Here is a 23,035-nt window from a genome sequence, read left to right on the forward strand (position 1 = left end):
TCAATCTGGCCTTTGAAAAATAAGAGACTAACAATTATTTAATAGATACTACTGATGTACTTTACAAACTTGCCTGATGGAAGACGTGTGTGTGTGTGTGTGTGTGTGTGTGTGTGTGTGTGTGTGTGTGTGTTGTTAAAATATAGATTCCCATGGGGCTGGAGCAATAGCACAGCCAGTAGGGCGTTTGCCTTGCACGCAGTCGAACCAGGTTCGATTCCCAGCATCCCATATGGTCCCCTAAGCACCGCCAGGGGTGATTCCTGAGTGCAGAGCCAGGAGCAACCCTTGTGTGACCCCAAAAGCTAAAAATAAAAAATAAAAATAAAATGTCATTTAAAAAAAATATATATATATATATATTCCCAGGCTCTTCACGTAGAGCTTGACATTCAGGAAATTGAGATTCAAGGTATCTATGGGAAGGTTGAGGTGACAGGGATAGAGGGAAACGGGAATTAGTAGCACAAATACGCTTTGTTTTAAGGCAAATTTCTAGAACCTGGATATAAACCATTGTAAACTTTTTCTTTTGCAGGGTGGTGTTTTGGTCTCACCTGGAGGTACTCTCTGCTTGCTCATAGCTGCTCTTGCTTGGGGATTGCTCCTGGCGATGCTCAGGGAACCATATTCAGTGTTAGGGATGGAACTTAGTAAGTCTCATACAAGAAAAAGCACTTTAACCTGGGTAGTTTCTCTGATCCCATGTAGCATTATTTTTATTTATTTATTTAGTTAGTTTTGGGGCACATCTGGTGGTGCTCAGTGCTTTCTCCTGGCACTGTGCTCAAGGATCACTCCTGGAGGTGCTCAGGAGGCCATATGTGGCATCAGGAATCAAACCCAGGTCTGCCACGTTCAAGGCAAACTTCCTACCTGCTGTACTATTGATTAGGCGATAGTACAACTTTATTTTGATTAAAGTTTCTCATTAAAATTTTACCCAATAAAAACAACAAAAAAGTAAAATTTTACCCAATGGTAGTAAACTTTTAATGAGAAAATGTGATTAACAGTTACAAACAGAAACAACACTTCTCAGGGCTCAGTAACTCCTACTCCCTAACTAGTGTTATTTTGGTCTAGCCTCTTATAATGAAGTGCACTACAGTTACCAATGGCAGAGCAAAAGAATTTTTTACAAAGATTAGGAAATAAGAAACATTGAGTCCAAGCTATTAATCAAATGTGTGCATGTGTGTGCATCTGTGTTGTTCCAAGTTTCTTGTGGACTTTGGCAAATATTTTCATTTGTAAGACTTGGGCAATGCTGAATGCCAACTTTAGAGGGTTTTTATGAGCACGGAAGGAAAGAACATCCATACAACTTTCACATAGTGCCTGGCACATAGTATGCTTGTAATGAAGATCTCTTATTGTTGCTGTTGTTAAGTTGCATACAGAATTTAAATTTTTATGACTAATATTATGCCTATAGGGTTTTCCAGAATTTTATCCTCTGTGTGTGTGTGTGTGTGTATGTGTGTGTGTGTGGTTTTAGAGCTATACCAGCAACCCTGGGTCTGCACTTGGGGCTCAGGCAATGTGGCTATTAAGGTTGTGCTTTCTTCATGCAATGCTATTTGCTAGCTCACAAATCTATTGTCCAGCTCACCAATTCTCATTATTTTCTTATTTTGGGGTCCATACCCAGCAGTGTTATGGGATCACTCCTGGTGGTATTTGGGGAATATATGCAGTGCTGGGGATAAATCTAGGGTTAGCCACATGCAAGGAAACTACCTAACCCCCTGTACTGTCTCTCTAGCTCCTAAATCTTAATTTTTTTAAATAAAATTTATGTTCTCAAACAATATAGTTCTTGTACCATCACTTGAAAAATCACAGTGAAATGTGATTTTCACTCAAATGGAATTTTTCTAGACTGTCTAACACCTTTCTTTATTTCATAGCTGTTGTATCTAGCTCGTTTTAGTTTTGGGGTGACACCCAGACATGCTTAGGGTTTATTCCTGGCTCTGTGTCCCAGGGATATGCTGGGGATTGAACCTGGGTCGGCTGCATCTCAATGCAAGCAAGCATCAGACCTCCTGTATAGTCTCTCTCCAGCCTCCTCCGTGAGTTATAGACTCTGAACAATGAGTCAAGGTTCACATAGAAATCTAGATTTCTAGATTTTCTAGAAAAAGAGCAGGTTTAGGCATAGGATCCTAGATCTGCTAGCGTGGGGTAGGGTCTGCTCCTTGAACGGGCAACACAAGCTCCTGCTTGTCTATCTTTAGGTTATATGACTCACCTGGCCCTTGCAGGCATCTGTCACTCCTTCTCCAGGTGATGTCTTATTTTCTCATGTCTCTGGATTGCCAGTTCTGAGCTTAGTCAGCCATGAACAGTCACTGCCTTTCCAGCCAATCAGGCATATGGGCACTCTCGGTGAATCCACAAATCCCCCTTTCTGTGATTCTCCAAAAGATCCTGAAACTCTCAGACTGTCATTCTATCTCTCCCTACTCCAATCTAATTCCTCTCACTTTCCAGCCACGTTTCAGTGCTCCCCAGTTAACCCAATGGTCTTCCATGTCATTGATGTGCCTTATGCTTCCCCAGCTGAGTCACTGCTGTCCCTCTTTGTCCTATGCAAGCCTACCCTTCTTTCACGTGCTACCTGCCCTGTGCTTTTCTAATTTCCCAAGCTAGGTATGATCCCTTACCATACTGCATTTCCACAATTCTTGGTTTGAAAATATGAACTGACTTATAGCCAAATGACACACAGTGCCTTGTACTATGTCAGTTTGATGGACATGGCCTAATTCTGTTACTTGTTTCCCCCACTCCCCCAGAACCCTATTGCAGAAAGCAGGTCAGAGTTACCAGCATTGCTGAAATCAAATGCTCAACATCTCGTGATGCTCAAAGTATTAAAATATAGGAACACATTTCCATTCTAAGAAGAAAATACGGAGTGATCTTTCTTCCTCATCATATTACAAGAAGAAAGCTTGCTTTTTCTTTAATAGCTTGTTTTGGACCTTCCTCATAAAAACTAACAGAATATCAGCCTCTAATGTATCATTTCCTTGATGTCTTGGAGTCTTAGTTTATTTCTAAGAGGAATACTACAACCTCAAGTGTGGTTATGAGGTCAATGAGTTAATGTAGGCAAGGGTTCTGGTGCAGAGCAAACATTAAGTGCATGGCTATTAGCAGAAGCATGTAGAAACCCACATAATATTTAGAGACCAGTTTAGAAGTGGCATGCTTCATCCTGTTTTGCGGAAATTCCTTTTATAAAAGCACCGGTCAAAGATTATGGTTTGAATCCTAGAAATGTGTTTTGCTAAGTTAAAACAAAAAAAGAACAAAGGGACAGGTTATTTGTAACATCAATGGTTCAGGGAATTATATGCATCTTCTTTTTCATTGTTCAATGGTTCAGGAAAAAGCATCCTTTTATAACTACCAAGGTAGTGAGCGAGTTAGGAAAGGATGATCAGTTAATGTTAAAAAACACCTGGCCAAACTGCGTAAGTCAGAGAGTTTCAAAACTTCATTCCACAGATTACTTATTATTGTCATTATTATTGTTACCTTATTCTTGCAGCTCCTGGGATAAAACTCAGGCCTCACACAGGTGAGGCTAGGGCTCAGTGAGTAACATCCATGGTCCTATAGGTTATATATTAATTACAAAGGAAGAAAGCCACTTAAGTAGAGGAGAAAATTGGTAGCTGTTATTTCCATCACGATTAAAAATCTTGATTACCAATATGGGCCAAATTGGCCCTTGTCCTGTGAGGGAAGGACTTATAACATCACTATGTAGAATCCTAGGACAAATCTAGATTTTTCAGTAACACACACACACACACACACACACACACACACACACACACGCACACACACACGCGCGCGCGCGCGTGCGCGGTAGGGGAGACCCTTTTTTATAATTATTTTTTCTTTTGGCTTGTGCCCCGTCTGGAGTGCTCAGGGTTTACTCTTGGCAGTGCTCAGAGGATGACAGAGGTGCTGGAGAAGAAACCCAGGTTGGCCGTGTGTAAGGCAAGTTCTTTACGTGCTGTAGCATCTCTCTGGCCTTAAAGAGATTTCATTTATAAATGAAATGCGTGAATCTCATTATGATCTTTTATGGGGAAACTTAACACAGACCTAAAGATCCTTATTGGGACGACTGGTAAACTTTGAGTATAAGCTGTGTATTCACAATAAACAGCAGGAAAAAGCCAGGATTGTCACATATATTAATTGACCAGCTCTTTCTTGGAGTACTTAATTATTTATTGGCTTTTGGGCCACACTGACAATGCTCAGGGCTTACTTCTGACTATCCGCTCAGTGATCCCTTCTGACAGGTTCGGGGGACCATATGGGGTGCCAGGGATCAAATCCAGGTTGGCTGCATACAAGGCAAGCGCCTTCTCCACTATATTATAGCTCCAACCCCTTTCCTCAAGTATTTCAGGTTTTGGCTTTCAGGCCACACCTGGCAATGCTCAGGGGATACTCCTGGCTCTGCACTCATGAATCACTACTGGCAGTGCTCCGGGAACCATACGGGATGCTGGGATCAAACCCTGGTTGCTTGTGTACAGGCAAGCATCCTACCTACTGTACCATGTCTTTAACCCCTTCTGAAGTATTTTAGTATGTGCTATGAAAACTAAAATCATAAATATTACAAACTGTAGGTATGCTCTGTTGTACTGGATCTGTTTTTTTTTTTGCAAGCAAAAATAAAAGTGCAATTTGGTAATATTATAAATGGGCATAAGAAATTAGAAGAGGGCCAGAGAAATAGTACAGTGGGTAAGGTACTTGCCTTGCATGTGGTCAACCTGGTTTGACCCTCAGCATTCCATATGGTCCACTGAGCACCACCACGAGTGATGCCTGAGTACAAAACCAGGAGTAACCCCTGAGCATCACCAGGTGTGGCCCAAATCCACCACCCTCAAAAAAACCAAACCCAACCCAACCCTTAGACGAGAACAGTGGCTGCTACCTAGCCAACACATGCAGTTCCGTGTTGCGTTTCATGGGATAATCTAACTGCATGATTGATGTTAACTAACAATAGCACAGCAAGCTGTCCCCAAAGCGGGAGGAGGCTTTGCTGTTTGGTTTTGGGAAATTCTGTCTGAGGAAACTGGATTGCTAAACTCGAGGCAACTGTATTTTCTTTTTAGTGAGGTGTGGCCGACCAGGTCGCCAGTGGCTGTGGCCCTGGCTGTCTCCATATGAGATAGCAGTGGATTCATCTCAAATACAGAGAAATGAAACCTCAGCGGAGGCCTGGCTGGCAGTCACCAGAGTTGTTCAGTGTCTGGGCAGCACCTGTGTTTCAGGGGCGTGGGGGCGTGGGGCAGGGGCAGGGCTGATAGGAAAGACGAACAGCTTACTTTTCATTTCAGAAGCCAGGGATTCCTGCATTACTAAAGTCCTTAGGCCGGCCCTTCTGATTTGTTGTTGTTATTGTTGTTTGTTTGTTTTTTTTTAAAAGAGGAAGTTCTGAATGGAAAGAACTCATCTCCACAGGAGCATCAATCTTATCATCGTGGCAGTTGGCAGTTTTATCCTGAGTGTCTGGAATGAGGAAGAGCAAGTCGAGAAGAAAGGAGAGGGCAGAGGGACTTGGCATATAGTCATGCTTTGGGAGCTGAGGGGCCCGACTCCACAGCGCTATCCGAACCTCACGTTCCCACCTCGCTGGCTAATAAGAATGTAATCATTCCATCCCGAGACTCTCTACTCCTTCCACTAGTCCAACCTCCTGCTTTTGGGTCGTGTTAGAGAACACTGAACTTGGCTACACATTCTTTGTCACTCTCCCCACAAAGAGGTGGATTTATGTCTCCTCCTGGCTGCCTCTGTGTCTGCTGAGTGGAGATTACTGGGGAGGTTCAGGGAGCGGTTCCAGGCCGGGCCTTGGAGAAGCCTGCAGCTCCTGCTTCCTGCCTCTTAGAAGCCGGGCCTGACAACACTCCCGCTGGGAACCCGTCTTCATGCTGGCTGGGGACTAAGCCATGAGGATCGGCCAAAAGCCAGTATCAATTGGCAGGACCCGAGGGAACCGTCTTGGATTGCACAGCCCAGCCACCTCCCCAGAGAACCTCAGGGATCACACGCAGCCAGAGCAACTCAGCAAATGGCCTGTCTACAAGAGAGTCGCAGGATCAAGGGAACAAAATGCTGTTGGTTAAAAAATTTGGGAAAAAAAAAAAAGGATCGCATCTGGCTGTGCTTGGGGTTACTGGGGTCACCCTCAGTGTGGTGCTCTGGGGGCTATGAAGTGCCAAGGACCCTTCACGTCAGGGCACTACATGTGTTTGGCCTGTGTTCTACCACTTGAGAGCTATAGCTGCCCCCCCACCCCCCCAAGCTACTAAGAGTTAAGTAACTAAGATTTGGTGTCCTTTGCTTTGCAGCAAGAAATGAGTGAAATCTGTAAACAGTTCACGAGGAGGCATGTATGCCGTGGGGAGAGAACTGATGGCTGGTGAAGAGAACATGGCTGGAGAGAACATCTGGGTCTTTTAGTGGAGGGTCACACCCAGTGATGCTACCCCTGGCTCTGTGCTCAGCACTTATTCCATGTGCAGTGCTGGGAATTGCACCTGGGTTGGCCATGGGCAAAGGCAAGCACGCTCCCTACTGTAATATCTCCCCAGTTCTTTAAAGTTTTTTCTCTAAACATCTTTACACATATATTTTTTAGGGGTCTGACCTTAAAACTGGACCAAACTTTTAGACTCTGTTTTGGGGACACACCTGTATGCTAAGTGATCACTTCTGTTAGGGACTGAGGGGGCCACACGTAGTAGCAGGGGTTGAAGCCAGGTAGGCTGTGTGCAAGGTAAGTGCATTACCACTCTACCATCTCTCTAGCTCTGGGTCTCTTTTTAAAATTAAAAAAATTTTTTTTTGCCACACCCAGTGATGTTCTGAGGTTACTCCTGGCTCTGCACTCAGCAATTATTCCTGGAGGTGCTGGGGGAGACTAGATGGGGTGCTGGGAATCAAACCTGGGTCAGGTGCATGCAAGGCAAGTGCCTTACCTGCTATACTATCTCTCCAGCTTTTCCAGGCCTCTTTTTTGGACACGCAACACAAAATTTTTTTAAAAAAAGAAAATTTCATTTTAATTCAGCCTCGTCCTGACACGTGTGTTTCACACAGACTGTATTTTTAAAACAGAGTTTATTGTATTTAATACATTATAAAATTTGAAAAATTGTAGGAAAGCAGCAGACTCAAACTGGAGCAACTTTTAACAAGTAATAATTCTGGCCCCTTTGCAAAACTGATCAGTTTAAAAACAAAGTCATGTTCACATCTGTGAGGCGGACGAAAACCTGTGACTTCTGTACAAGCTACATTTAAAATTTCCTGTCTAAAGTCTCTCGGATGCCGGGCGCTCAGGAGAGGTTTTCTGAAGTCCTGCCCTGATGCCCGCCTAGAGAGAGAGACTAAGAAACCTCCAAATGCAAAGAAAGCCGAATCAAGGTGGTTTAAAAAAAAAGAGAGGGGAGAGGGGTGGGGGGGCAGGGGGGGAAGAAAGATAAAGGAAAAAAGAAAGAACTGCTGGCTGCTGGCAATGGAAACTGTAAGGAGATGCATCCTCACTGCTCATGGCTTATTGGTCAGAGGCCCTGGGGCCCAGGACACTTCACCGCCATCACAGCACCGACTGCTCCTACCACCTTTGTTTGTTTGTTTTCTTTTTTTTTGTTTTTTTTTGCATTTCCTACCTTTTGACATATATATATATTTATATATTTTTTACACCTTGAGGATATCACTATTCCAATTGTTCCCATGTGAGTACAGGTGTGGTCTCTACTGGATATAAATGCGTCTTTGATTCAATATTAGGTCCAGGACTTGGTTTGCTGTCCCAACTGCACATAAAGGTCCCCTTCTTGGCGTGATTTGTTGTGTATGTTGTTGCTGTTGTTTTATTTTAAGTTGTTTTCCTTTTTTTTTTTTTGCATAAGAAATATGTCCATTTAGTCCAGAGGCTCCTGCTTTATCCGGATGACTGAAGGTCCACGGGGTGTCCGCCTCAGTTCCCGCCGCAGGACGTATTCACTGAACTGAGACGAGTCCACGCCGCCCCCGCAGGAGCCCACGATTTCAAAGCCTCTTTGCTGCAACCTCTCCAGGACCTGCACAGGGCCAAGACAGACATGCAGTTAGGGGCCAGGTGGGTCTCAGGGCGCCTGCACAGTGGACAGAACTTTCCTAAAGCTTGAGATCATACGCAGCTCCGACCGATCTTACACCCACCCAATAAGGGGATTGGGCCGGAGTGATAGCACAGCGGGTAGGGCATTTTCCTTGCACGCAGCTGACCTGGGTTTGATCCCCAGCATCCCATATGGTCTCCTGAACACCGCCAGGAGTAATTCCTGAGTGCAGAGTCAGGAGTAACCCCTGAGCATCACTGGGTGTGACCCAAAAAGAAAAAAAAAATAAGGGGACTATTTCTGATACCTCACATACTCCTAGACTAGCTTGCTTTCCCGTCAATTCTTTAAATCACTCCTGCCATCTGCACAATGGGAAGCGTTCTCCCCTTCTCCCCTTACATCCCTCAGCAAACTGGGCTCACCTTGTCGCATGTCATGAAACTGGGTTCCCAAAAAAACCTGTTTGGCCTCCAAGCTCCTGGTTTCTTTGCAATGTTCAAAAGAGAAGGTTCTCATTTCAAAGCTCAGCTGCTACTGAAATACACTTCATGACACAGCTTCTTCTTTTTTCTTTTTGGTCAGCTGTGTGTCAGGCAAGTGCCCTACCTGCTATTCTCTCTCTCTCTCTCTCTCTCTCTCTCTCTCTCTCTCTCTCTCTCTCTCTCTCTCACTCACTCTCTCTCTCTCTCTCTCTCTCTCTCTCTCTCTCTCTCTCTCAGGTTCCACGTTTGTGAACTCACCACTGCACTGTGGCTTCTCTGCCCTCACTCACATCCCTGCGCCCACAGTGCCAGAATGCCTAGAGAGAGTGCCTGTTTCTTGGTTGGGCAAAAAGCAAGAGTGGGTCATGGCTGTCATGCAGTGATATTTACCCAATGAAAATGTCCTGAACAGCCTTGAATGAGCTGAGAAACGAGTCAGGTAGTTATTCTGTGAGGGAAGGTGGGTTGGAGGATGGCTGTGGGTGTCAGAGAGCCTGAGAGCCCTAGAGAAGCCATGAAAGGCTATCCTGGCTCCAATTAGCCCTCAGGAGGGAGAGGGAAGGCCCCAAGGCACAGGCAGCCTCTGTAAAGGAGGGAGGCCCGCTGACCTTGGGCCTGACCAGGCAGTGGCCATCCCACAGGCCCTGACAGTGGCCTTCTATGCTCCAGGCTCAGCTTCTTCGAGCTCCTGCTTATCTGCACTCACGACAACTGTTCCTAAACTGGAAAACCGTGAGAAACAGTTGTACGAATCCTCCCGAGGTAAAAGGGAGAGTAGACACCTCTAGTCTTTGAGCAGTGGGAGAAATCTGGTCCACTCAACAGTGAACAACATTATGGTCCCTTTCCGGTTTCAACTAGAAAGAGGAGAACAAGCACCCCAGGTCCAATTCCATCGAACTGGGTCACACAGACATGGATTCTAGACCCAAGGCAGACAGGGAGAGATAACAGAGCTCATATGTTGGGGGTTGTTACAAGAAGATACTTCCAGCCTTGAGCCCAGGGCTGGCACATGTTAGCTGAGATGATGAACCTCACCTACTTGTGTCTAAAGCAGCGTTTCTTCTGTGGCTCTCCAGGATAGTCCAAGGGGCCACCAGTGAAAACTGTGCTAATTGGGGGGAGGCGGGGAGTCATGGCACCAGATTAGGGAGCAAACTTGTAGGAAAGGGGTTGAGGGAGCAGAGGAAGGAAACAAGGTTAGAAGGGACCAGAACAGTCAGAACAAAGCTCAGAAATGCTGGTCTAAGGCGTCAAGCACTTCACACAGGCTAAATCAAAGTGCTGAATTACACCCTCAAGATTCCTCCATCTCAAAAAGTGGCAATTCTATTCAAGCTCCTCTGTAAAAAATATAATAAATCGCAGTCATCCCTGGCTTCTGTTTTACAACCCACAGCAGTGATGAGAACCTGTTGAAACTTGGCAATCAACACAATTCAGAATCAGACACTCGTCAAGTATTGCTTGGACTATAACTTTCTCTTTGCTCCCATAGGTTTCCCTGCTTCTGGAATACTCATTTTCAAGCATCAGTGGATTTTTGTCACTCTTTGCCTCAAAATCCTCCACCAGCTGGATGGGAGAGATAGAACAGTGGGTAGGGCTCTTGCCTCACACGTGGCCAACGTCGGTTCAAACCGTGGCCCCGATGTGGTCCCTTGAGCACTGCCAGGAGTGATCCCTGCACACAGAGCCAGAAATAAGCTCCAAGTACTGCTGGGAGTAACACCCCCCACCCCCCACCAACAAATAAAATCCTCCAGTGACTTCCCATGTGACTTCTACAAGCTAAAGCACCAAACCACAAAACAACCTGAAAAAGGGAATCTCAGAATGCTGCTACCTTCTACAAGGCTATGAACTAGTATCCTTCAACTACGGTTGAACTTCAACTAGCCTTGAACTTCAACTAGCCTTGAACTACGGTTCACCCTGAGCACCCCCGATCTTATGTCTCAACACTGCTCACCTCTGGCTTTTTTTTTTTTTTTATAACAGGGGTTGGTGGTTCACTTCTCAGTGGTGCTGGGGCCACTTGGGCTACATCCAGCAGTACTCAGGAGGCCGTGCAATGCCAGGGGTGGAACCCACGGCGCAAGTGGACTGGTCGGATTGGGGTCAAGGGTGGGGGAGCCTCTGGCACATGCTCCGGCCCTTTGAACTACGGTCCTGGGTGTCGGATACATTCTGAAACCACACTGCCTCTCCTGCCAACCCCGCCAAGCACGCCTGTCTTGTGGTCACCAGCGCTTGCTGATGTCCTTCTGCCTGGAATAACTTTATCCCAGTTACTCTCTTCTTTTGACCGAACTTTTACATTGGTGACTGTTCGTGCCTGACTGCACTCCCATCCCGTGAGTGCCATAGGAACAGGGCTGGTGTCTTTTTTTTTTTTTTCCTTTTCTCCCTCCTCTCTATCTCCAGTGCCATACATAGTAGCTATTCAACAAATATCTGAGGTCTATGAATGAACAGCACAGACGGCTGGAGGCGTGCACCTAAGCCTGCAGAAGTGCTAGCAAGAGCCTTTCCTTGTAGGAGCAAGGCTGGGGACCCGCACCCAGCGCCCCGGGAGTGCCCCACGCCGAGGGAAGGGCCATACCTGGACTGAGTTGAGGTGACAGTAGCCATTCAGTGGGAACCTGATGACGTGCGTCGAGTCGTGATTCCAGCCTGCGTTGACGGAGTTACACATCACGTCGCCGATCTCGGGAAACACTTCCTCTATCAAGGATTTGTCCCCGCTGAGTGTGATCCTTTCGCCCAGGTCTGGGGCCACGCGCACCACAAGGCACTCACAGGGCCTTGAGAAGCGACCGGTTTCTCTGTCCTGCTTCCATCTTTCCATCTCCAACAACATAGGCTGAAGCTGAAAGTATTTTGCTTCTTCATATAACAAAGTGTAGTCCTAAGGGCAAAATAAAAAAAAAATATTGACCAGCCGTGCTTAATGAGAACATAAGGCACTGAAAGTGTCCATGTAGAAGAGGTGATGTTTTGTTTTGTTTGGCCCATACCTGGCACTGCTCAGGGCTCACTCCTGGCTTGGTGCTCAGGGATGGTTCCTGGAGGGGCCTGGGACCCTGGGGGGTATTGGGGAGTGAACCTGGGTTGGCCGCCTGTACTATCCAGGGCCTTGTGATTATTTTTTTCTTTTTTCTCTTCTTACCTATAAATGCTTCACTTTTCACCTATTCGAACAGACCTACCCTCCCTCCTTTCCTACCTAGGGTCATTCGGAATCCAGTTGCCAGGGCAGGATCTCTTCTGAAGACTTCCCATGGATTAAGGCCTGTCATTCCCATAATTACCCAGTAAATTGGGAACCATTATTATTTCCATTTTGCAGATGAGAAAAACAAGTGAAGGGACTGGCTGCAGACCTCTCTCTCCCTTTCAGCTGCTAACCGCCCCTGCGCATTGACAGTTGGTTGTCCCGGTGAGAATCCACCTTCTACCCTCTGGGATGGAACAGGGGCAGGCCCAGCTGTTCACCTTTCCCGGGTGCCTGCGCATCCCGTCACCTTCAGTGGCTGCCCCAGCGTGTCTGAGGAGGAGGGCGTGGGCAGGCCCAAGGAAAGGGCCTGGAGAGTATGGATGGGCACCTGGAGGGCAGTGCGCCTCTTACTAAGCTTAGGGTCCATCTCAGACGGTTTGGGGAGGGTGCCCTCCGCATGTGAGACAGCCCACGGGGGCCCAACTCTGAGAGCGTCACCCCGAGTCTTTTGACATGGTGAGAGAGAGTTACTGACTTCCAACAGCAAGCAGGGATGAAGACACGCAAGACGAGGAGTGGCGTGGGGGGAGGGACAAAGGAAGATGAGGAGTGAGGAGGCAGCAACTTAGGAACAATATTATCAAGAAGGTCAATATTATGTCTGAACGTAGCTATGGCCACAATCAACTCCGGGTGTGAGGTAAGTGGGTACTTGTCCGAACACGTTGACTGAGAATGTCTGAATCACCTGACACGGGCATTTCTGCCTTTCTCCCGTGGGCTGGACTTGGCAGGCAGTGCCTGGTGGCCTGGGGCCTGTAGGAAGGTCATGGCCGTAAGCCTGAGCCCTGGTGTGTCAGGGGCCATGCCTGCTGCACGCCAGAGAATGACCATGGACCCCGTCTCTATTTGGCACTTAGCTTTTCCTGTATCTGTTTTTTCTGGATTTGGGGCCACGTGCAGGGGACCACGTGTGGTGCTGGGGATTGTTGTGTGGTTTGTGTGCAGGGCAAGGCCCTACCCTCTGAACTGTATCTCTGGCCTCTTGGGTCTTTCTCACATAAATCAAGGAGAGCAGCCAAGCAACACTTGATTCCAGGTCTCCAGAAAAAACTGTGTGGAGGTGAGAGAGGGTCTCCTGCTGGATCAGCCACTCTGCCCGCAAAGCTGCTCTCATCGACACCAGCACAACGGGCTGCAGCTTTCGTCTGTCCTCCCTCAGCTACCAGCGTCCCCACACGGAAGAGCCGCAGGTGAGGCGCTGAGCACAAAGCTGACTAAACTCACTCAACACGCAGCAAAAGCAAGACCCCCGCAGCCAGCCCAAGGGTGGGAATGGGGAGACTACAGGTACCTCCCAGGCCACCTGGGACCCCCGCAGCAGGGGTCTTGCTCTCTCTGAAGCATGTGAGTTAGCTAGTAGTGACACACTGACCCAAGGACTTGACCCAATCACTCAGGATTGCTCTCCAGAAGACTTAAAGTCAGCAGAGGGCGGTTTGCTGCTGCCGCCGCTTTATATTCTCCTGGGAGAGCTGCTTACACACTTTAGTACAGGGAAAGATCTAGACTCTGGTGAAAACGTGCCTGGTGGTTCTACCATCAAGTCTCAAGGTCCTCAGGGCAGTCTTCACTACTTCCACCTGGAGAGGAATCCTTCCGACCGCCACTGAAGAGGGGGCTGAGCACTTCCAGATGACGGCAAGTCTGCTATCTCACGCGGCACAGCATTTGCTCCGTTGGCAGCTCCGGCTGCCGCGCAGACTCTTCCTTAGAATGACCTGAATTTCCCCCAACCTCAAATGATTTGTTTTAATTCCGCCTGCTGGGGTTGCAGTGAACCCTCTCTTTGACCGGTTAACCCTTCAAACAGTTCAAGACACTGTTCGTGACTTAACACTCTCTGACCCGATCTTTCCAGCTCCTTCTCATTTGTTAGGTCCTAAGGTCTTGCAACATCTGGACTTAACTTGGCTTCGTTGCCGTGCTTCCTAAAACCCAACATGCCAGATGTGAACCACTGAGAGCTGTGTACACACTGCACATGGTCAATGCTGAGACACTCTGAATCCTGTCTTACCTTTCTGGCCCCTGGATACTGTTTTCTGCGGAGTTAAGCTAACACTGCCCTTCGTTTTCTTGGAAGGCTCCTCTATATTCAAGCGGGCACCAGTAACGTCTCCATCGTGAGACTTGTTGTTACTGTTTTGTGGCCTATCGAATACACCACGGTTAGCTTGCCAGGCTCTGCCGTGCACGCAGGATAGTCTCGGTAGCTTGCTGGGCTCTCTGAGATGGAAGGAAGAATCGAACCCTCTATATTCATCTTTCTAGAACTCCCAGCACCCAGTGCCCTTCCCTCTCTCTCTGGCACTCCAGGCTCAGAGAACTCCTTGTAGAAAAGAGAATCTGATGGCTGTTTTTTTTTTCTTTCTGTTCTTAAACAGGATAAATTCATTTTATTGTCTAAATTTTACATTGTCCTGAGCTGACTGTCTCCTTTTAGACTCTGGCCTTGTGCTCATTTCCTTCTGGCCTTTGGATCTTTGTCTTTTAAGCATGTCTGTGTTTCAATGGGATACTATTCAGCCATAAGAAAAGATGAAATCCAGGGTCAGGGGTGAGATGCCTTGAATGTGGCAACCCTAGTTGGATTCTTGGCTCTATATATGAGCTCCCAAGAGTTGCCAGGAGTGATCTCTAAGCACCCACCTAAAGTGGAGTCCAGACCTTTGTTTTTCTGGGGGAGGGCACACTTTGCAGTGCTCAAAGGTTATTCCTGGATCCGTGCTCAGGAACTCTGTACTTAGGGAACATATAAGGTGCCAGGGATTCAAACCAGGATCAGTGAGATGCAAGGCAAGTACCTTAACCCCTGTTTTATGTCTCTGGATGAAAGTTCAGGCTCTTTTATGGAGGGGAGAAGGCAGATGGAATAGAAAAGGGATCACTAAGAAAATGATGGCTGGAGGATGGATGGGAGATGCATGCCAAAAGTGGATAATGGACCAATTATCCACTTTTGAGGCCAACATGATGGCCTCTCAGTGTCTGTGTTCCAAGCCATAATGCCCAAAAGTAGAGAGAGTATGGGGAATATTGTCTGCCATGGAGGCAGGGGGAGGGTGGAAAAGGGGGGGTATCTGGGGATATTGGTGGGGGGGGAAATGTGCACTGGTGGAGGGATGGGTGTTTGATCATTGTGTGATTGTAACCCAAACATGAAAGTTTGTAATCATCTCACAGTGATCCAATAAAAAAAGAAAAAGATGGGGCTGGAGTGATAGCACAGCGGGTAGGGCGTTTGCCTTGCACACGGCTGATCCGGGTTCAATTCCCAGCATCCCATATGGTCCCCTGAGCATCGCCAGGGGTGATTCCTGAGTGAAGAGCCAGGAGTGACCCCTGTGCATTGCCGGGTGTGACCCAAAAAAGAAAAGAAAAAAAAAGCAAAAGAAAGTTCAGACTCTTTGAAAGCATATTAAAAGTCTATTCTCTCCTCTGCTTCATACCATTTTATCTTCTCAATTAAGAAGGCATCATCCACCTTTCTAGGTCTCCTATCCAGTGGAAGAAATAGGTTATTCATATTCTATTACCATGATTAGATAACTAAAAAATCCTAGAGCATATATATTTTCAAATTTTTTACCCCTTAGATTAACAATTGCTTTACAGAACAGAAAAACCAAGATCTCTTTATACAGATGAATAAACTGAGCTTCCCTAAGACCCTGGAGATAAAGACATGGAACAAGAAGGTAAATATGGGCTGACTCCAAAATGCAAACTGGACATGCTTCAAGAGCTTATTCTTGATTAAATATTTGGAATTCAGAAGACATTTTCCCTAGAGGGAGGAAAGTCATACACAGCATATTAGATTTCTGTTGCTGTGGTAAGAAATGACCACAAAAGTGGTGACTTCACATGATTTAAACTGGAGCTGAGAGACGCTCAGTGGCTGGAGTACATGTCCTGTGCGACAGAGCGCTGCACAGTCCCCTGAGCACTGAGCTGGGAGCAGCCCAGAACACCATTAGGTGTGTGTGTTGTTCCCCCACACCCCCAAATAGAACACGAGGAAAATTTAGACGCCAGGGATGTGGCTCATTGGTATAGCACTTGCTTTGCATTTGCAAAACCCTGGGTTTAACCCTGATACCACAATAACAAATAAACAAGAAAACAATATATTTGTCTGCTGTTCTGGAGATCAGAAGCGTTCAGGGCTAAACTCAAGGTGTCAGCAGAGAGGCCAACTTTCTGGAGGTCCGAGGGGAGAACCTATTTCCTTCCCTTTTCCAGTCCCACAGAGGCTGCATCTTGGCCAGCAAGTACATCCCCTCCTCAGCCACATCTCCTCTCTGGCCTCCTACCCCCTCTTTCCCCGAGGCACTTGGGACCCCTGTAATTCCAGAGTGCCCACTGGGATCTTCCAGGATAAACTCTCTACCTCAAAGCCTTCCTGACACCTGAAAAATCTTTCGCCAGGAAAGGGGGCATGTTCCAAGTTTGGGGATCGGAGGTGGCACCATTCCTCAGCTAATTCCACCAACAGCTTAGACATGCGCATAACTAGTACCCGACCCGCATGAACCCTTATCCATGTAGCAGCCGAGAGTCCACGCGCTCATTCATCACCTGAAAGTTGAATTATGAGCCCCACGCCCTGGGCGTGGAGTTTCTGACGGAGAATGCAGCCACTGCCAGCTCTTCTACTCACAGCAGGAAACTGCTCCTGGGATTGAGCTGCCCCCCGAAGGCAGGGGGCACACATGTGCCAGGACACCCAAAAAGTAGAGGCACCAAGAAAATGAGGAGAAATGAGAGGATTCTACATATAACATTTCAGAAATATTTTCAAGTGCGAGCAACCACAGGAAAAAGAGGAGCACTCCCTCCCCGGGAGATTGAAGGATTCGTTTTGGAGGGGGAGCAGGCCACCATTGTGTCCATAGCAATCTCTAAAGTTCTTAATTTCTTGGGCTCTGTAATATCCTCCCCATCCTCCCCCCACCACCACCTTGGGGACCATTCCTGGCTCCTTGCTCAAGGGATATTCCTGGCTCTGCGCTCAGGAGTTAGCCCTGATGGTGCGTGGGGGAACCGCATGTGGTACCCAACATAAAATCGGGATCCATCAGCACCAGCCGCATGTAAGGTAAGTGCTTCACCTCCTGCACCATCTCTTCAACCCCAGAGTGGCACAACTGTCCCATGCTTCCACCAACACTAACCCATTGTCCTCACTGTTCACACCTGGTGTTGCATACTCCATGGGTTGGAACAAATATATAATAACATGTGTCCATCATGTAAAATAACATGTGTCCATCACATGGCACAGAGTGTCATTTCACTGCCATGCAATTCCTCCATGCTCTACCTGCTCATCCCAGTCCCTACACCCTGTCCCCTTCTATTTACTTCAGAGCCTAGAAAGACCCCAGCCCACCCCCACCTACTAAGTCACTTCCTGTCAGAAGGCCTCCTTCCATGTCGGGCATGGACAGTCTGCCCTGATGGCCTGCTTTTCTGGAGCTGTGATAAAGGTGTGGTGCTGATGGTGCATCCGCCTGCATTTAGACACCACACCTGGGTTTGGGGGCTGTCACGGGGACATCACACTGCAGGTGTGAAGACCGACGTGAGCTCTGGTCTGGGGAAGAGGGAAGAGATGCTGTCCGAGCCTGGCCATGCAGGGGACAGGGGCACAGGAGCGGGAGGCTGTGGGACTAGCAGCACTGGTGTGGGAACCCAGGGCAAATCCTCAGAGGTGAGACCAGAGCTGGGGTGGGCATCTCCAGTGGGTGCTCTCTCCCACACTAGGCTAGAAGACACTTCCTGGGAGCCTACCCGGCTCACCCTTTTGCCTTCTTAACAAAGATGGACTCCCAGGAGGGAGAAAGGGGGAGTAATGTCCATATTCTCACATAGATCCTTCCTGACGGGCTTCAAGCAGCACTAGAGCCAAGCTCAGCCTATTATGTGGCACCTCTGTAGTCCTGAGGAGGGAAACTGAGGCCCCAGTTATGGCTGGGGCAGCGCTATGTTAACTGCAGGACTGCAGAAGCCCACAGACTCTCACATCTGGGCTTCTCAGAGCTGCCCGGCTGCTCATCCTCCCCGCCTCTCCCCCTACTCCCCAAACACCCCACACGCCTATGAGACATACCAGTATCCTTCCCGCAAATGCTTCCTTCCTCGGGCCGGGGGCTGGGTGGCAGAGAGCATGCCTGGCCTGCAGAAGGCCCTGGGTGTAGCCTCAGCACTCCCACAATACAGGTGCTCCAGTGGGGGGACTCCCCCACCATGCCCCTGTAGTTACAGGGTCGAACCCTGGGACTCACACAAGCGAGGCAAATACTCTACCACTGGGCCACCCCCGGACTCAAGATTTAGTAAAAAGAAAAAAAAAAGTAAAGATTTTTCTTGAAATACGAGTGGGAGAAGATTCAGAAGGCTAAACACTAAGTTCTGGTGGGGAACACGCTCTTTATTTGTGGGGGAGATGGTTTGGGTCACAACTGGCTGTGCTCAGGGGGCCACGTGTGGTGTCAGAGACTGAACTGAGCTTGGCCTGAACCTCTGTCCTGTCTCTCCAGCCCTGGAGAATAGGCTTTTATAAACTTCATTTGTGCCTATTTTATATTTTTTTCTAATATACATATACATAAATATTTATATATTTACATTTGGTCTTTGGCCGCATGTGGTGGTGCCCAGGGCTGATTTCTGGCTGTGTGCTCAGGGGTCATTTCTAGAGGTGCTGGGGATTGAACTGGGCTCAGCTGCGTGAAAGGCAAGTACAACAGTCCCTGAAAATTTGTCTCCGGCCCTGACACTTTTGTAATAATGAAAAGTATTCAAAATAACTAATAGACGCTTGAACTTAAACCTGGGATACGTAAACTGGGGGCTCCCAGCCACAACTTTTTTCTTTATCTAGAATGGGCTAGAGTGATAGCACAGTGGGTAGGGTGTTTGCCTTGCACGCGGCCGACCTGGGTTCAATTCCTCCATCCCTCTTGGAGAGCCCGGCAAGCTACCGAGAGGATCTCGCCCGCATGGCAGAGCCTGGCAGGCTATCTGTAGCGTATTCGATATGCCAAAAGCAGTAACAACAAGCCTCCCAATGGAGACGTTACTGGTGCCCGCTCGAGCAAATTGATGAGCAACGGGATGACAGTGCTACAGAGCTACAGAATGGGCGGGCCTTGGACTACAAAGATGTGGGCAGTGTGGGGCACCCTTACTGAAGGTGTCCGAGGGAAGGCCAGGAAAGGGAACGCTCTGGCAAGCCTGGGTTCCCGGGTTACTGCAACCCTGTGGTGAGCTCAGGGCTCCAGCGAGGGCACTTCCTTAAGCAGAAAATAAAGCCACAAAGAGCCAATCAGTGCAATTGCGGGGGAGAGGCAGATGAAGGGAAAAGGGACAACAGCATATGCATAACAAAGCGCCGCTCCCGAGGAGTTCTGCTCTGACTTATCTAGAAAACGGATTCCAAAGGCGGCGCAGGGTGCGCGAGCAGCTGCCACTTACATCACGTTGTGGAATATGAAATTATCTAAATTGTTAAATGGGTCTCGAGCTCCTCCGACAGCACACGTGCGGGAAGAGACTTTCAGGGGCGTGGGATCTGTGGTTTCGGTATTTCGTGCATTTGTTCAACCCCATATGGCGAGGGAAGGAGGCAGCAGGGGACACGCTGCCTGGCCAATCCCCGAGAGAGAGATTCTCTCCACTCGCTTGATGCCCAGTCCCCTTTCCATGGCCAGGCAGCAAACTGGGACAAAGATTAAAGAGCCTGTGCTGCAGGACAGGGGGACCCAGGGCTGCCTGGGACCCTTGGGTGTGGCTGTCACGGAATGAAGCTCAGTGGGCAGTGCAGTTCCCCTCTGCAGATACCAGGACGGGTGGCCGGCTCGGCGCCCCTTTCTTCTGCTGCTGCCCCGGGTTCTCTACACCCTGTAATTTATAGCTGTCACCCAGAGGATCCGTGGGAACATTTCAGGGCCTGAGTCGCTTCGGTCTCATTTGACATGCTTTTTTGTCTTTTCTTCCCTGAGCGTGGGCTCCGGCTAAATCCTCAGCCAATTAAAGGGTGTGTTCTGCAGTGCGCAGAGAGGCAGAGCAGGTCTGTCAGGGCTCCCGGGGCCCTCGGGAAGCGTGGAGGGTGTAGAGAAGCATCAGCTCAGGGTCACGGGCAGGTGGGGGCCTGGGCGCGTCCTCGGCAACTGGCCTCGACGTAACTCCCAGGCAGAAAAGTTTCCCTCCCTAGCATCAAGCGGGATGGTTTATGGAGAAAAAAAAAAATTCTGCCTGCCGTGTTTAAGTGTGTTTAAATACCTGGCACCATTTCTGGAAAACATTGCAACTAAGGGGGAGGAAAAAAAAAAAGGGCACTCATCTAAAAGTGTTTTGTGTTCCCTGGAGTCTTGTACTCTTTTTAATCTTAGAAATTACAAATGAATGTACTACCCTGGGAAGGTGCTTACGACATACACATGTTATTTATTTTCCACGTCTGTGCACAGAATAGAGGGCCTACCTGGATTTACTTTCTAGTCCTTTGTCTCTTTCAACCCTTTTCTGCCGAGTTTGAATGAACTAAGCAACGATACGTGCCCACTAGAGTACTCTTAAATCTAAACAAGGGACCTGACTAAGATACCTTGAAGAACAAAAGAACACTGAGTTCAAGTAGAAGAGAGCTGTGTTACAGATTAGTTGCTATTAACCAGAATCGAGAATGAAGGTCAGATTCACTTTATTCAGGAACTGACCCGTTCATTCATTCATTCACGCATGCCATAAATATATACATACTTATTTGTGGCAGCGCTGAGCCAGCACGACAGATGCTGTTGGCTAGTTTCCACAACATCTAGTCCCAATTCCCGGCCCTTGCTCACTCTCGCTATAGAGCCTGACAAAGAAAAAAAGAAGCATCGCTTTCTTAGTCCCCTTTTTAGCTATGGAGGCACAGTTCTAGCCAATGAGCTCAAGGGGAAGCCAAGCCAAGCGGGGTTCTTCAGACAAGGATAAAGTCTTATGAGCTGGATAAAGTCTTTTGCAGGGGCTAGAGAGGGCGAGTGAGAGGTCAATGGGCTGTGGGCATGCTTTGCATGCAGGAGAACTGGGTCTCCTTTGAACCCTGCGTGCTCCTCTGAGCACTTCTGGGAGCCTTGAGCACAGAGCTGGGAGTAACCGCTGAGCACCTCTGTGTGTGGCCCATAAAAAAAGGAAAAAAAAAAGTCTTTTGCAGGGCTGTGGCTGGGAGCAACCCATAAACACCACTGGAAATGACGCTGAATCAGCCCACCCAGTGTCTTTGGCACCAAAACTGGAAGACAGTTCAAATGGCCGGGGAGTCCACGCAGCCCAGGCTCCCTGAGCTGGACTCCCAGAGCCACAATGGCCCCCCGGCACCATGGGATACAGCCTTGGTGGCCCCCAAACACTTGCATACTGCTCGAGAGGCCCGTAGGAAAAGCCTGGCATGACTGCTAACGGGGAACCCCTGCTCCCACCGAAAATGTCCTTGCCTCTCTTTCCCGCTTCTCCTGCCTGGGGCAGTGGCACTCACTAGGTGGCCTCGAGATGACCGACTAGGCGGAAGGCAACAGGCAAAGCCTTGGCCTGGAACTGCACCGGCAAGCAACTACCACGGCCCCCTGACTTCTGTGTGAAAAGCACAGACCTCCACTCGCCGAAGACACTGCCGGCCACTGCAAGCTGGCACTAGGGCACACTGCACTCTGATCTGCCGTGCAGCCATGACAGATAAACATGCCCAGTGTGGGCGGGGAGGATCGGGAGGTGCAGGCAAACCACAGTGCCATCAGGCCCAGGGGCGCTGAGTGACGGATGCCAGGAGCCCGGGGTGACAGGGGAAAGCCCAGGAGAGAGCATCCAGCAGATGGGACTGTCTGTTCTGAAAGGGGCAAGAAGTTGGTGTGTTTGAGGAATGAAGAGAAGTCCTGGAGGGCCCACGTGAGGAGGAAGAGTCAGATGGCAGAACGTTCTGGGCCAGACGAACTGTGGGAAGTGCCTGCAGTTCTAAGCAGGAGCGAGTCCTGCTATATTTAACCTGGTGACAAGTCTCCCTTGGGTGGGGGGCAGAGAGAAAAGGGCAGCTGGAGGGATGCTTGTGATAATGGCAACGTGCTTTCTGAATCCGGGGGGACGGGCTGCGCGCAGAGGTGCTCAGGGACAACTCCCCGTGCTTGGGGCATGTTCCTGGGGGTGCTGTGGGAACAGCTCAGTGCCAGGGATTGTACTGGGGGCTCCTGGAGGTGAAGCATGCCCCCCATCCCTTTAAGCTACCTCCGTGGCAAGGCAGAAATGTTCTGGACTTGCCTGTATCAGCATCAATAGCCAGCTGTCATACGATATTACAATTCTGTAAAATATTTTTTTTGGGGGGGGGGTCACACCCGGCAATGCACAGGGTTTACTCCTAGCTCTGAACTCAGGAATTACTCCTGGTGGTGCTCAGAGGACCACATGGGATGCTAGGAATCGAACCTGGGTCGGCTGCATGCAAGGCAAATGCCCTCCCCGCTCCAGCCCCCTCTGCAAGATATTCTTATGGGTGTAATGGGCTAACACAGGATCTTTTTATTCTTCACAACTTGAAAATCGACAGCGGTTCCAAATTTAAAATTTTAATAATTGGGGGGAAAAAGACCAGTTTCAACGTGGCGTGGATGAGAAGGAGTTAGGGTGGGAGAGGGAAAAGTGACCCCCAGGCTTCCAGCGAGCTCATGGGCCTCGGGCGAGGGAGAGGAGTAGGTTGTAGAAGGAATCTGATGGGGACGCGGCACAGGAGCCCTGTGGGAGGTGATGAAGAAAGAGGAGTGCGGGACGCCTCGGCAGAGAGGAGGGAGATGGCATCGCTTACTGAGACGGGGCTCAAAGGAGGGCAGCAGGTGGCGGGCAGTGGGAGGTGGGCATGTTTGGGCAGCGTAAGTGGAAGAGGCCCATGAACTCTTCAGGTGGTCATCCCAGTGGGCGTCTGGAAACAACCCAGTCCTGGGCGGGGGAGAGGGGCAGAGTGCTGCATGCTGAGGAAGGGAGAGGGAAGCTTTGTGTTGTTCTCACACTTTCTACAGTGTGGAGTTGTGGAAGGGGTGAAGGAGGGAAGTTTCACT

General features: G+C 48.7%; 1 protein-coding gene across 6 annotated transcripts in view; it reads right to left on the bottom strand.

The window, feature by feature from the left end:
• Positions 1-7,143: 7,143 nt before the first annotated feature.
• Positions 7,144-23,035, bottom strand: part of KCTD1 (potassium channel tetramerization domain containing 1) — a 202,689-nt gene continuing 186,797 nt past the window's right edge. For 5 of the 6 annotated variants that reach the window (XM_055129521.1, XM_055129523.1, XM_055129522.1 and 2 more), the window contains 2 exons: positions 11,262-11,567; positions 7,144-8,147 (listed from right to left, as the gene is read on the bottom strand). In XM_055129521.1, coding sequence (XP_054985496.1) covers positions 7,989-8,147; positions 11,262-11,567 — 465 coding nt within the window. In that variant the 3' untranslated portion in view covers positions 7,144-7,988. The remainder of the gene's footprint in view (positions 8,148-11,261; positions 11,568-23,035) is intronic. The other variant, XR_008628691.1, reaches the window with a different exon arrangement.

This window comes from Sorex araneus, chromosome 2 (genome assembly GCF_027595985.1).
Source record: "Sorex araneus isolate mSorAra2 chromosome 2, mSorAra2.pri, whole genome shotgun sequence".
NCBI lineage: Eukaryota > Metazoa > Chordata > Mammalia > Eulipotyphla > Soricidae > Sorex > Sorex araneus.